General features: G+C 51.5%; 1 protein-coding gene across 1 annotated transcript in view; it reads right to left on the bottom strand.

Moving 5' to 3' along the window:
• GMEB1 (glucocorticoid modulatory element binding protein 1) overlaps positions 1-11,695 on the bottom strand; it is a 12,251-nt gene extending 556 nt beyond the window's left edge. Inside the window, exons 1-10 of the mRNA XM_010288531.1 lie at positions 11,568-11,695; positions 10,500-10,570; positions 10,424-10,465; positions 9,346-9,470; positions 8,316-8,419; positions 7,725-7,879; positions 6,388-6,516; positions 5,528-5,665; positions 4,310-4,432; positions 5-302 (exon numbers count right to left, since the gene is read on the bottom strand). Coding sequence (XP_010286833.1) covers positions 5-302; positions 4,310-4,432; positions 5,528-5,665; positions 6,388-6,516; positions 7,725-7,879; positions 8,316-8,419; positions 9,346-9,470; positions 10,424-10,465; positions 10,500-10,570; positions 11,568-11,695 — 1,313 coding nt within the window. The remainder of the gene's footprint in view (positions 1-4; positions 303-4,309; positions 4,433-5,527; positions 5,666-6,387; positions 6,517-7,724; positions 7,880-8,315; positions 8,420-9,345; positions 9,471-10,423; positions 10,466-10,499; positions 10,571-11,567) is intronic.
• Between the last annotated feature and the right edge of the window lie 490 nt (positions 11,696-12,185).

Here is a 12,185-nt window from a genome sequence, read left to right as displayed (position 1 = left end):
AGACGGCAAGGTATGAACAGTCACCGGGCTGGAGCCTTGGCTAATAGTTGCCACCGGGATGTTGCCCACGGAGAACTGCTGCCCGACAGGCGCAATAGCGATGGGTGAGATGACCGTGAACTGAGGCTGCTGAATGGGGGTGGAGGGGCTGAGGACAGTGGCGGAGGCTGGGCGCTGCAGGCGGGGTCTCTTGGGGGGCTTGGGAGCGCTGACAGGCATTAGCACCACATTCTGGATGGTTTGGGACTTCGCCTTCTGGTCCTTGGCAAGTTTCTTCTGCTCTTCCAGCTGCCGCTCCAGGTCTGCAAAGAGAATGGCTAAGCAGCGCGTTGGGCTGGGGCCAGCATGCTGCAGGAGCTCCTGGGGACTCGCAGGCTCCACAACCAACCAGTACACCCCATGTTTGGGACAGGAGGCCTCCTAACCACCCAGTCATGGTCAAGATGATCATTTCACTCAAGATCAAACTGCACTGAAGGAAAAGGCAAGATTCTCCTGCCACCCACATGTTCTGCACCCACTCAGCCTGCTTTGGCTGGCTGTCAGTGCCTGGATATGGAACAGGCAATGCTCTGTATCAATTTTCTATTTCCATTATCTTCCCACTGACAAGAAGATGGGCATTTCTGCTCCCCAAGTTAGACCCACCTACAAGAGAGAGTGGACAAGCCCCTCCAGGCAGTAGGAACTCCCCAGGAGCCAAGCACTGGTACTGGAGACAGGGAGCAGGACTGCTTGGGTCAATGAAATATCTCCCTCAACCCTTGTCTGTGTGAACATTGGAAGTCAGAAGCAGCACAGTAATCTCATTTATCCAGGGCAGTAGGGGACTAGGACATCCCAGATAAGAACAGGTCCTACAGGACACAGTGAGGAGGGAGACACATGCAGCAGGTGGCTCTGGGGAATCCAGGTCAGGTTACTGACAGGGCTTTAAACTAGGCTTGAAGAGGGAAGGGGATAATATCAGGCTTACCTGTGACAAGCTGTGGGATGACATGCCAAGGTTAGAGGGACGGGGTGCTAGCGAGGGCCCTCAGCCTGTTGCTCTGAGACGTGCTGGCTACACTGCAGCACACCTGAAGTCTTACGGAGATAAGCCAGGGGCTCCCGAGGTTATAGGAGCCAACAGAGAAACACCAGTGAAATACATCAAAGGAATTAAGGGGTCTTCCTCTAAGGTGACATGGCCAACAGTCCATCTGAAGTGTCTCTACACCAGTGCACACAGCATGGGCAACAAACAGGAGGAGCTGGAAGCCACTGTGCTTCTAGAAAGCTACAACCTGGTTGCCTTTACTGAAACTTGATGGGATGAATCCCACGACTGGAGTGCAGCTATCCATGGCTACAGGCTGTTCAGAAGGGACAGTTGAGGAAGGAGGGGTGGAGATGTTGCCCTCTATGTCAAGAAATGGATGGAGTGTGGAGAGCTGTCTCTGAGGAATGGCCATGAGCAGGTCAAAAGTTTATGGGTAAGAATCAGGGACCATGGCAACAAAGGGAACCTTGTGGTTGGAGTCTACTACAGGCCACCTGATCAATAGGAGCCTATTGATGAAGCCTTCTCACTCCAGCTACAGGAGGCATCGTGCTTGCAGGCTCTCGTCCTGCTGGGGGACTTCAACCACCCTGACAGCTGCTGGAAAAGTAGCATGGCGAGCGGTAGGTAATCCAGGAGACTCCTCGGGTGCATGGAGGAGAACTTCCTGTGCTAGGTAATAGACAGCCCTACCAGAGGGGATGCCATACAGGACCTGTTGGTCACCAACATGCGTGAGCTAATCGGTGACATCAAGACTGGAGACAGCCTGGGCTGCAGTGATCATGCACTGGTGGATTTTGCAGACCTGAGGGATATGGGGCAGGTGAAGAGTAAAGTCAGGATCCTGAATTTTAGGAAAGCGAAATTCCAGCTCTTCAGGGAGTTGGTCAATAGGACCTCCTGGGAAACTGCCCTCAGGGACAAGGGAGTAGAAGAGAGCTGGAAGATCTTTAAGGATATTTTCCATGGAGTGGAAGAGCTCTCAATCCCCAGGTGTAAGAAATTGGGAAAGGAAGGCAAGAGGCCAGCATGGCTGAGTGGAGACCCGATGGGCAAACTAAAGGGCAAGAAGGAAATGCACAGGCAGGGGAAGCAGGGACAGGTACCCTGGGATGAGTACAGGGATGCTGCCCAGTTGTGGTACAGGTATGTCAGCCAGAAAAGGAAGGTCAAAGAAAGCGTACCCGCCCTGATGAGCAAGACTGGCAGATTAGTAACAACGGATGAGGAGAAGGCTGAGGTACTCAACGATCCAGTCTTCACTGGCTATCTCTCTTCCCACACCTCTCAAGGGGATGGCCTTGAGATAGGGACTGGAGGAGCAAAGTCCCTCCCACTGTAAGAGGAGATCAGGTTCAAGACCACCTGAGGAACCTGAACATGCATAAGTCTCTGGGACCTGACGAGATGCATCCCAGAGTCCTGATGGAATTGGCTGATGCAGTTGCCAAACCACCCTCCATGATATTTGAAAAGTCCAGGCAGTCAGCTGAAGTCCCTGGAGACTGGAAAAAGGGAAACATTGCACCCATTTTTAAAAAGGGTAGTAAGGAGGACCCGAACGGTCTCAAGTTGCGCCAGGGGAGGTTTAGATTGGATATTAGGAAAAATTTCTTCACCGAGAGAGTGGTCAGGCATTGGAACAGGCTACCCAGGGAGGTGGTGGAGTTGCCATCTCTGGAAGCGTTCAAAAAACGTGTGGATGTGGCACTTCACGCCATGGTTTAGGGGACATGGTGGCGCTGGATTAATGGTTGGACTTGATGATCTTGAAGGTCCTTTCCAACCTAGTGATTCTGTGACCCGTCAGCCTCACCTCTGTGCCTGGGAAGACCATGGAGCAGATCCTCCTAGAAGCTATGCTAAGGCACATGGAGGACAGGGAGGTGATTCGAGACACACAGCATGGCTTCACCAGGGGCAAGTCCTGCCTGACCATCCTAGTGGCCTTCTATGATGGAGTGACCACATCAGTGGACAAGGGAAGATCTACCAATGTCGTCCATCTGGACTTCTGTAAGGCCTTTGACACAGCCCCCCACAACATCCTTCTCTCTAAATTGGAGAGATATGGATTTGATGGGTGGACTGTTGGGTTGATGAAGAATTGGTTGGATGGTTGCACCCATACTGTAGTGGTCAATGGCTCAATGTCCAGTTGGAGATCAGTGACGAGCGGTGTCCCTTAGGGGTCCACACTGGGACCAGTACTCTTTAATATCTTCATCAATGACACAGACAGTGGGATCGAGTGCAGCCTCAGCAAGTTCGCAGATGACACCAAGCTGAGTGGTGCGGTTGACACGCCTGAGGGACAGGATGCCATCCAGAGGGACCTGGGCAAGCTCAAGAAATGGGCCCGTGTGAACCTCATGAGGTTCAACAAGGTCAAGTGCAGGATCCTGCACCTGGGTTGGGGCAACCCCCAGTTCCTGTGAGGACAGGCTGAGAGAGTTGGGGTTGTTCAGCCTGGAGAAGAGAAGGCTTCGGGGAGACCTTATCGCAGCCTTCCAGTACTTAAAGGGGTCTTATAGGAAAGATGGGACAGACTTTTTAGCAGGGCCTGTAGCAACAGGACAAGGGGTAATGGTTTTAAACTAAAAGAGGGGAGATTCAGACTAGGTCTACGGAATAATTTTTTTTTACAATGAAGGTGGTGAAACCCTGGCCCAGGTTGCCCAGAGAAGTGGTAGATGCCCCATCCCTGGAAACTTTCCAGGTCAGGTTGGACAGGGCTCTGAGCACTTATTGCAGGGGGGTTGGACTAGATGGCCTTGAAAGGTCCCTTCCAAACCTAACCATTCTATGTGTTTATGATTCTACCATTAGCTTCAGCTCAGGGGAAGCTGTGCAAGACACGTGACAACTCCACGCCAAGACAAGCAGACAACTCAGCATCCTGTACATGGAGAAGCTTATTAGCTCGGGCACAGCACGGCACTGCCTGCAGCTCAGATGACTGCCACACAGCCCTTAGTTAGCAGCACCTATTTCCTATTGCCAATGGAATCGGACTCGTACCCCCAGCACCCTGCTGCAGCAAAGGGCTGTTGAATGCCCCAAGCGACGGCCGACTGCGAGGCAAGGGAGAGGGGAAACCACGCAAGCCCTACGATGGAAAGGGATTGGGGTGCATTTGTTTCAGGGCAGCATGTATTGAACAATAACCCAAATATGGTTCATTGGGGGTTATGTCGAAGGAAAGTCACATCAGCTCCCAAAAGCAGCAGCAGGATGAGAAGCCTTACTAGGCACTGACTGTACCTGCCAGCGTGTAAAGGAACTGTTCCTCTCCTTGCTCCGTCTGGTTTTTCCTGTTGTCCAGAACCTTCTTGACTGTGTCCATTAGGCCAAATGTGTGGGCAACATTGTTCAAGACTGCAGCATCTGCAAGGATCGAGTCCCATAGGTGGGACTCAGTCAGGTACTCAAAAGATGCTCGTATTATGCCAAAAATTTTCTGCTGCTTTAACTATCTCTGTTCTTCCCCAAGGGCTGGCTGACAAGGGGCAGATCCAGCTCCCTCATCCTTCCGACATCCCAGGACTAAATAATCCCATTCACATGATAAAGAAAATGAAACAGAGATGTGTCACCCAAGCAGCTCAAAATTGCTGCAAATGAAAGCATAATTTGCAATCACAGAGATACAAACAAGCTCTCCACCTACAAATCATCACCCCATGCTGCTGACAGCGTCATTAACATGCCAGCTTCACTGAAAGCTGTGCAAAATTTCTATTATAATCCACTGACTTCAATCACTCACAGCTTCCAAAAGCTGCCACCTACCAGACACAAAGATCTGCCAGCCCAAAGCTAAATTAGAAAATTAAAAAAAATAAATATCCTGGGTAAAATGAAGTTTGTGGCTACATGGATGTTCTCTCAGTGAGAGCATCAACAAGAGGTGCTCTCAAACCCCATGTTCACAGGGGCATGTGCTGAACTGGATTAGGGAACTGATCCAAGTTAAAAATAACCCTAAAGAGGGGAGGGGAGTTATTTTTAACCCAGATCAGTTCCCACATCTGGTTCAGCCCCAAAAACAGGTTTTGTGGCACAAGCGAAGACAGAATGAGAAGTGAGGGGGCAGGACCTGTTTAAGCCTGCACTGTCACAGAGAAAAGTGTTTGAATAACTCAGTCTGAGAAGTGAATCGGAGCAGGCTTTCATGAGGGCTGGGAGCTAAGGAGCGTGGCCCAATGGTCTCAGCAAGCTGCCAGAGCTATTTTGCCCAGGAAACAGGGTGGCATGTTGTGCCCTGGTGCCTTGAAGCGAATGCACTTCACAGTTGGGCAGGCTGAGCCCACACCCAGTCACAGCTCCCACAGCTCAGCTAATGAGCAGTAACTTGCTCACCATCCTGACTCAACAGTTTTAAATGGTGGCGATGGACTCTTGTCACTTTTTTTTGCCTGCAGCTGCCCTTTTGAGCATCCTTCCCCACCGCAGAGCCAGAGGCTGTGGCCCACAACCTACCCGTCATCTGGAAGGGAGACTGACCCAACCTCTGCTGGACACCTCTTAGGACTTCTTCTATCTCCTTCTGGATGTTGCACACAACCTCTTCCATCAGCCCCACATCAGCTATTCCTTTCCAGAACATCAGCGTATCCTCTGGCACAAGGAAAGGGAAAAAGAAGTCAACATGTACAAGCATTTGGCATTTTTCCCACAAGGCTACCTTAAACCTTTCAGGCAAGAGTAACTTTGCAAGACAACTTCTAATTTGGCCTTTGGGGTGGATATGACATGCAAAAAAAAAAAACCCAGAAGAAGCAAAACAGATCCAGGCAGCAAATCAGTAACATGTTTTCAAGCAGCACCATGACTTCCAAGGCAACATTTCATTGCCTCTGTTCATCTTCACAAGATACAGAGCTTGAATTCTTTGTTTGAGGAAATTCTGCCTAAGCTTCCGTACTGATCCTAAGAGGGAATGCAAGGCACTGCAGCCAGAGAGACACAGCCAAGACAGCTGACAGGGTACTAACAAGACACTGCTGACTGATGGTTTCAGTCTTGCTCCAGCCTGGCAGCTGTTTACATCCTCAGAATGAACAACAATGAAAAAAAAGCCCCTCACTGTAACCAGCAGCAGCTGATCTGGGGGATCATCCACCAGCCACAACGCCAGGGCTGTAGCCCCCCTCTGCCTGCAGCGGTGAGGAGCTCTGTTTGGCAGGGGCCCCGCACGCCTGGGAAATGCTCAGATAGCCTAGGGGCTTGGGGACAGCTCTGTCATTGCCTAAACTCTCCTTATTTTCAGGATTTCAGTCTCCAGAAATGTAACAGGTGAGGAAAGGGGAAGAAAAACCCAACAAGCAGCCTGAGCTTACCCGAAATCTCATCTGTATCCTTTTTCATGCCTTCCTCAGTGGCCATGGTGACGGCAGCCGTCAGAGCCGAGTTCCACTCGATCCCCTCCTCCATGCTCTCCTCCGACAGCGCAATCTGGGTGATGCTCCCTGCCAGAGAGGCAACGTCAGCTCCCTCTGTGGCACCCGGAGTGGCAGCCCTGAATCCCTGCTTTACTTTCCACCCCGCTTACACCTCCCAGACTCTTTTACACTCTTGTGGTCAGGTTGTTTGTGCCTGGCTTCTCTTAACCAAATTAGCTAAAAGCAAATATTGCTGCTTCTCATTGGAACTGTGATTGTGAAAGGCTCTGGGGCTTCTGGAGGGAAAACCACATGCCCTCCAAAAAGCAAACTGGAGTCCTGGCATAAAATGAGCAGGAAGGGATCAGAATAAAGAAGGGAACAAATAAGCCTCAGCTCAGCCACCCTTCTTGCATCATCAACAGAGAGCTCTGCACCCCACAGATGCCATAATCTCTCAGGAAATGACAGGGTCAGGGTCCAAGCTGGTTTATAGAAGGGAAACAGATCTGACTCAGTTGTAAATTTCTAGATCAAATTTGAGACTAAGCCAATTTGCAACCACTCTAAGGTTTTACCATGTCCCTTCCAGGAGATTCTACTCAGCCTATGGACAACTCTGCCATCTCAGCCACCCAGGGCCTTAGAGAAATTTAATCCGCCCAGCTGAACCGATGCGGTACAGTTGGGAGTAGTCTTCTCCCCTAACCTCAGCAAAGAGATCACTTTCCGCTCTGAAGCACAGGATTTGCTGAGAATTTGCAGTTGGAATGGCAATCAAATCACATCCAGCTATCATACCCCGTTCATGGATGCTCAGGTGACGTGGAACAGGCTGCTCTGGAGGAGGTCAGCATCCCTAAATTAATTCCTGAGCGTTAGCCCATCTCCTGCCTTTGTAATAGACCATGAAATAGGAGAGACATCAGAAAACACTACGCGAGCTCTCTCAGGTGTTTGCTCACATGGTGATCCCGGAACAGGGATCCCTTCAAGGTGAGCCTCCCCTGGCTCCCAAGGCTGCCCCTAGTCACCACTTAATACTGGCTGCTTTCCAGCCCTCGCATTACCGCAGAGCAGAGCTCCCTGCCAGATGCTGCCGAGACCTCTCTGAGCGGACATGAGAAGCATTTTCCTTCTGAGAAACCAGAGCAGTCTCCTGAACGGTGGGACTGCCCTGCTACACCTGGGGAGAAGGTGTAAAGTGTGTGTGTGGCCACCCTGATTTGATTAGTCCAGAGAGGGAGAGGAATGTCAGAGGGAAGCTCCTGTGGCATTGCTAACTGCTTTCCTACCGTCAGCTGATGTAGGAGTCTGCACCACACTCTGCTGCCCTGGCACCGGTGCCCTGGCGCTGCTGATCAGGAGATCAAACTTGGTGCTTCGACAGGTGTTGGTGCAGACTTTGTCGTGTTGGTAGAAGTCGATTTGCCCCGAGTCCATCATCTTCCTGTGCAGGGAGTGGGGAAGAGAACCAGGCTCAGCTCAAATCTGAGCCGGGACACAAAAGGGAGTATTCCACGTAGGAATGCTACAGCCATGGGAAAGATGGCAAAAGGGAGACCCAGCACCACTCTGCACACAAAACATCTCTTGCAGGGCTTTCAAATGGCAAGTACAAGGTATCCCCCAGCTTCACATACAGAGCTCCAGTCCTGTTCCACCCCCACCAAGTACCAGGTCCCCCAGGAGACCACTTCTGTACAGGATGGGGAATCCTGCCCCTCACACCACGGGGCCAGGATCTCTACAGGCTGCTGGCCAGGTAATGTGAACCTCCAAGAGATCTCCTGGGGACTGCAAAGCAGACAAAACACCTGCTTGGGACCCTGCAGCAGCAGTGATGAAGCCCTGAAGCTGGACACAGTGGTAGGCAGGTCAAATACCTCAGCATGATTCCTCCGAGGCGAATGGCTCTCTTCCAGTCCTTTAGGGTAGACTTCCCAGCCAGGTGAACAAAATGCTTCGGGCTGATCAGTTGGTCATTGAACTGACGACGAGATAAACAAAGGCTCAGCAAACACATGGTAACATCGCTTCGGAAGACCTTATTGGAACATCCAACACAGCCAGTCCACAGCTCATCTACGTCCCCACTTCAACCCAGAAAGCGGAGCTGCTTCTCAAATCCCTACCAGCTTTGGCACAGCAATGCTTGTAACTCCAGAATGGATATGTTTGCAGGGATGACCTGCCAACCATCGGCATCTCAACCACACAGCTCTAGCCAAGAACAGCCCTGAAGGCTTTCTTTTGAAGCATGAACCAAATTCGCTCCTTCTGTGAACATGTACAGTCATCTCAGAGATCATTATGGCAGACTCCTGTTACGTGATTCTATGCTTTTATGTTGCAACATCAACTAGCCGAGCAACATCTAGCTGACACAGGTATTCACTCGGGCATCTGTTCTGTCCTGCTCCAGTGACTAAGATAGTTCCTGTTGAGGGTCAGCAACAGAGCACTCTCGCCACAGCAGCACACGGGGGCTCAGCCTCAGCGCATCAGCTCTTACATTAGCACGCTCTCAAGTGGAAAAAGGGAACGGCAATATTTCTCTTCTTGATGCAACCTGCTCACCGAGGAAGTGACAGGTGGAAAGAGACAAGGAAGAAAAGCTCTGGCAGATCTCAGTACGCATCACCTGCCTGCCTTAAGCTCCAAGTCCCTTCTCAAGTGCTAAATATGACTCTGAAATAGAAGGGTAGGTGATAGGCCCTCGCTCCTTAACCCAATCTTCCTCTGCTTCTCCCCATGCTAAAAACGTCAGCACTAACAACCCAGCACACTGCACAGGCAAAGTCACTCGGCTCCAGGACAAGGCTCAGGTGAAAGGCAAAAAGTGAGGAAGTCCTGTGGAGGTCAAGCACCAGACCTCGGGAGCAGAGAAGGAATCCGCTGTGGAAACTCCCTTACCTTTACACACTTGACATTAATTCCCGGACAGACAAACTTCTTCCAGAGCAGGATGGCTTTGCTCTCCCCGCAGGTGATAGGATAGGCGATCTCAATTTCCTCGTTCGTTTCTATGGTGCTGGGGTCTGAGGGAGGAAGGAGTGAAAATGAAACCTTCCACCCAAGAAACTCAAATCCCACAAGGCGGGAGCTGAAAGCTCACAGGCTGCGAAAGCTGCATGCAGTAAACCAAAAGAAGGGCCGATCCCAGTTCAGGATCACCTCTCTCTTAGTATTCTCCAATTACTAGTTCCAACAACAATTGGCATCTGCTTTTTAATATAGCAACACTCAAAATGAAGCTCATCTATCAGGAGAACATGAGATACCAGAAATCCAACACATCTGTAAGGCAAGGGTCAATGAGAACAATATTTGTGGAAACAAAATGCTTTAAGATTTGAAGTGCAGGTATCTCTCAGATTTCTTGGAGTTCTGGTATCTGTTTAGCAGCAATGTCAGATATTTACTGATAATATATTCTCTTCACACACAAAGCTCCTGCTAATACGGCTAAAAGACCCACACAAGAAGCAGAACACTAGTCAAGATCTAGTGACAGCACCTCATGACAGGAGACTTTTCCCACATACTCCTCAGGATGGCAGGGAGCACTTGGAGCCAACCTGCTTGGTTCTTCAACCCAAACTGTCAGGCTGTTCGTTCAGCAAAGAGCCAGCAATCAGAGTCTGATGCTTTAGCCAGCACAGACACAACGACCATCCTCATAACCATCATTCCTGCCTGCTAGTATCTGCACACCAAGACTAGGGTGAAATCTCGGCTCCCCTGGACCCCATGGGAGCCCTTACCATTCCTTGCAGGAGAAACAGGATCTCAGTTCCAGGACTTTGAGACCAAGCAGTAACAGCAGACTCTTATTCCAGACTATGCCCAGACCCTGCACCCACATCCATGTCTGGGAAACAGCATCTGCAGGGGCAGAGCCAGAAGGAAGCCCAGCGAACCGGAGATACCAGCTCAGTGGCGACCAGCCCTGCAGAGGAGGGGATTCTGCCCACGCCAAGCGGGAACTCACCGATCCCTTCTTCTAGCTTGTGGATGGGGTGGGGTTCGACAGTATGTTGTGTTGTGGTGGGTGTGGTTTCCCCCAGCCACTACGGCGGCACTGGCCTCAGAGCCCTCTTGGTAAATCCTGTTGTGAAAGTTGCCATCCGTAAACAAACTATATAAATCACGGGAAATTAAGATTCACAGCATGGGGTTAAAAATTCAGTTCGTTTCTCTCTTGCCTGTCCTCGAGCAAACGTGGATTTCGTTTGATATAGTTTCAATCGCAAGCATTTTTTGGCACATACAAAATACAATAATAATCCCAAGTACTGAAACACGCAGAGGCATTCCCAGTCCTGTCATCGCACCCTCCATGTTGCCAGCACCACTGAAGCAGCTCTGCAGTGCACTTCCCTGTGTGTTCTCCTCTGGCTTCTGCTACAGGCAGCTACCCACGGCAGCAGGAAGCAGAGCTCAAAGCCCCAGGATTTCCCTTCCAGCCCTGTGTCACACTGCAGCACGGGTGATCACGCAGGGAAGAGTCACTGTCAGGCCTACAGTCACCCTGCTCTGCAAATATGAGCAAACTGGAGCCAGTATATTTACGTCCTGATTGATCCAGAGTTAAGACGAAGTGCCTGGTGGCAGCCACTTCCCTGCAGCAGCTGCCATGGGTACCACAAAATTCCCTCCAACATGCCAGCTTCATTGCATTTTAGAGGAGGATGATTTTAGGGGAAAGCTGGCACAGAAGCATAGGTGGATCCAGACACATGGGCACAGACACCACGTACTGCAGCTGCAGTGTGGCAAAAACCCACCCTGGGGCCGGAGAGAGAAAAGGGAGACTGGGAAGATGCATGGCCAGGGCAGCACTACGACCACCTCAGCGTTTCCCCGCTGCCACAGCCATCGCTGGGCTGCCGCGATTCAGAGATAGCATTGCGCGGACACGTCCCCGCAGGACAATTTCAGTCCTCGGAGGCCCCGCGACAGCGACACACACAAAAGCTTTTTTGCATTGTATTTTTCTCTCTACTGTGCGTGGCATAAAACCAACGCAGACCTGGAAAACGCAGCGACGCTCGATCCCCACACCACAAAAATCTACAGGGGACCCCCCCATCTCACCCCGCACCTCCCAGACACACCAGTACCATCCAACTCACCCTTGCTGCACCGGCTGGAGCTGCAAGATCACTTGGGTTTTGGTATCCTCCGGGTTCTCCCCTTCGTTTCCGTCACTTGGTACAACCACCACATCACCCACAGGGACGCTCACTTCGGCATTCGCCATCTCTCACATGAAGCCCGGCGGTAGCGGGGTGCCGTGGTGCTGCAGAGGGCAAAGCAGAGGCAGGTCTGTACCGCGGCTTTTAGGGAGAGGGGCAGGCAGCGGTGTGTGTAAGCATGATTGCCCAGTCCCGCCGCGGCAAAGGCCGGGCTAGCAGGGACCGCGGGGCTGCCAGAGCAAAGCCCTGGCTCCGAGGAAGGGACCAGGTGTTTTAAATTCACCACCAGACAGAGACGGCAAGTGCCTGTCAACACACATGAGGATTTTTCCTCCCCTGCCGATCCCGATAGCTGGGAACATCTCATCTGACGACACCAAACCAACAGAGGCCGACCCCCCAGTGCCATCCCACTCATAACTTCCAGAGCCGGCAGCAGCCAACGGCTTTCCCTGGCCCCGCAGCCTGGTGCCAACCAAGCAAACTCCCCAGCTGGCATCGCTTCCAGCTGCCCTCGGGATGCTCTGATCCCTCGCTACCGGGAACATGCCTGGA

This window comes from Phaethon lepturus, unplaced genomic scaffold (genome assembly GCF_000687285.1).
Source record: "Phaethon lepturus isolate BGI_N335 unplaced genomic scaffold, ASM68728v1 scaffold6156, whole genome shotgun sequence".
Classification (NCBI taxonomy): domain Eukaryota; kingdom Metazoa; phylum Chordata; class Aves; order Phaethontiformes; family Phaethontidae; genus Phaethon; species Phaethon lepturus.
Note: the sequence above shows the minus strand (reverse complement) of the source record. Positions and strands in the feature narration are given on the sequence as shown.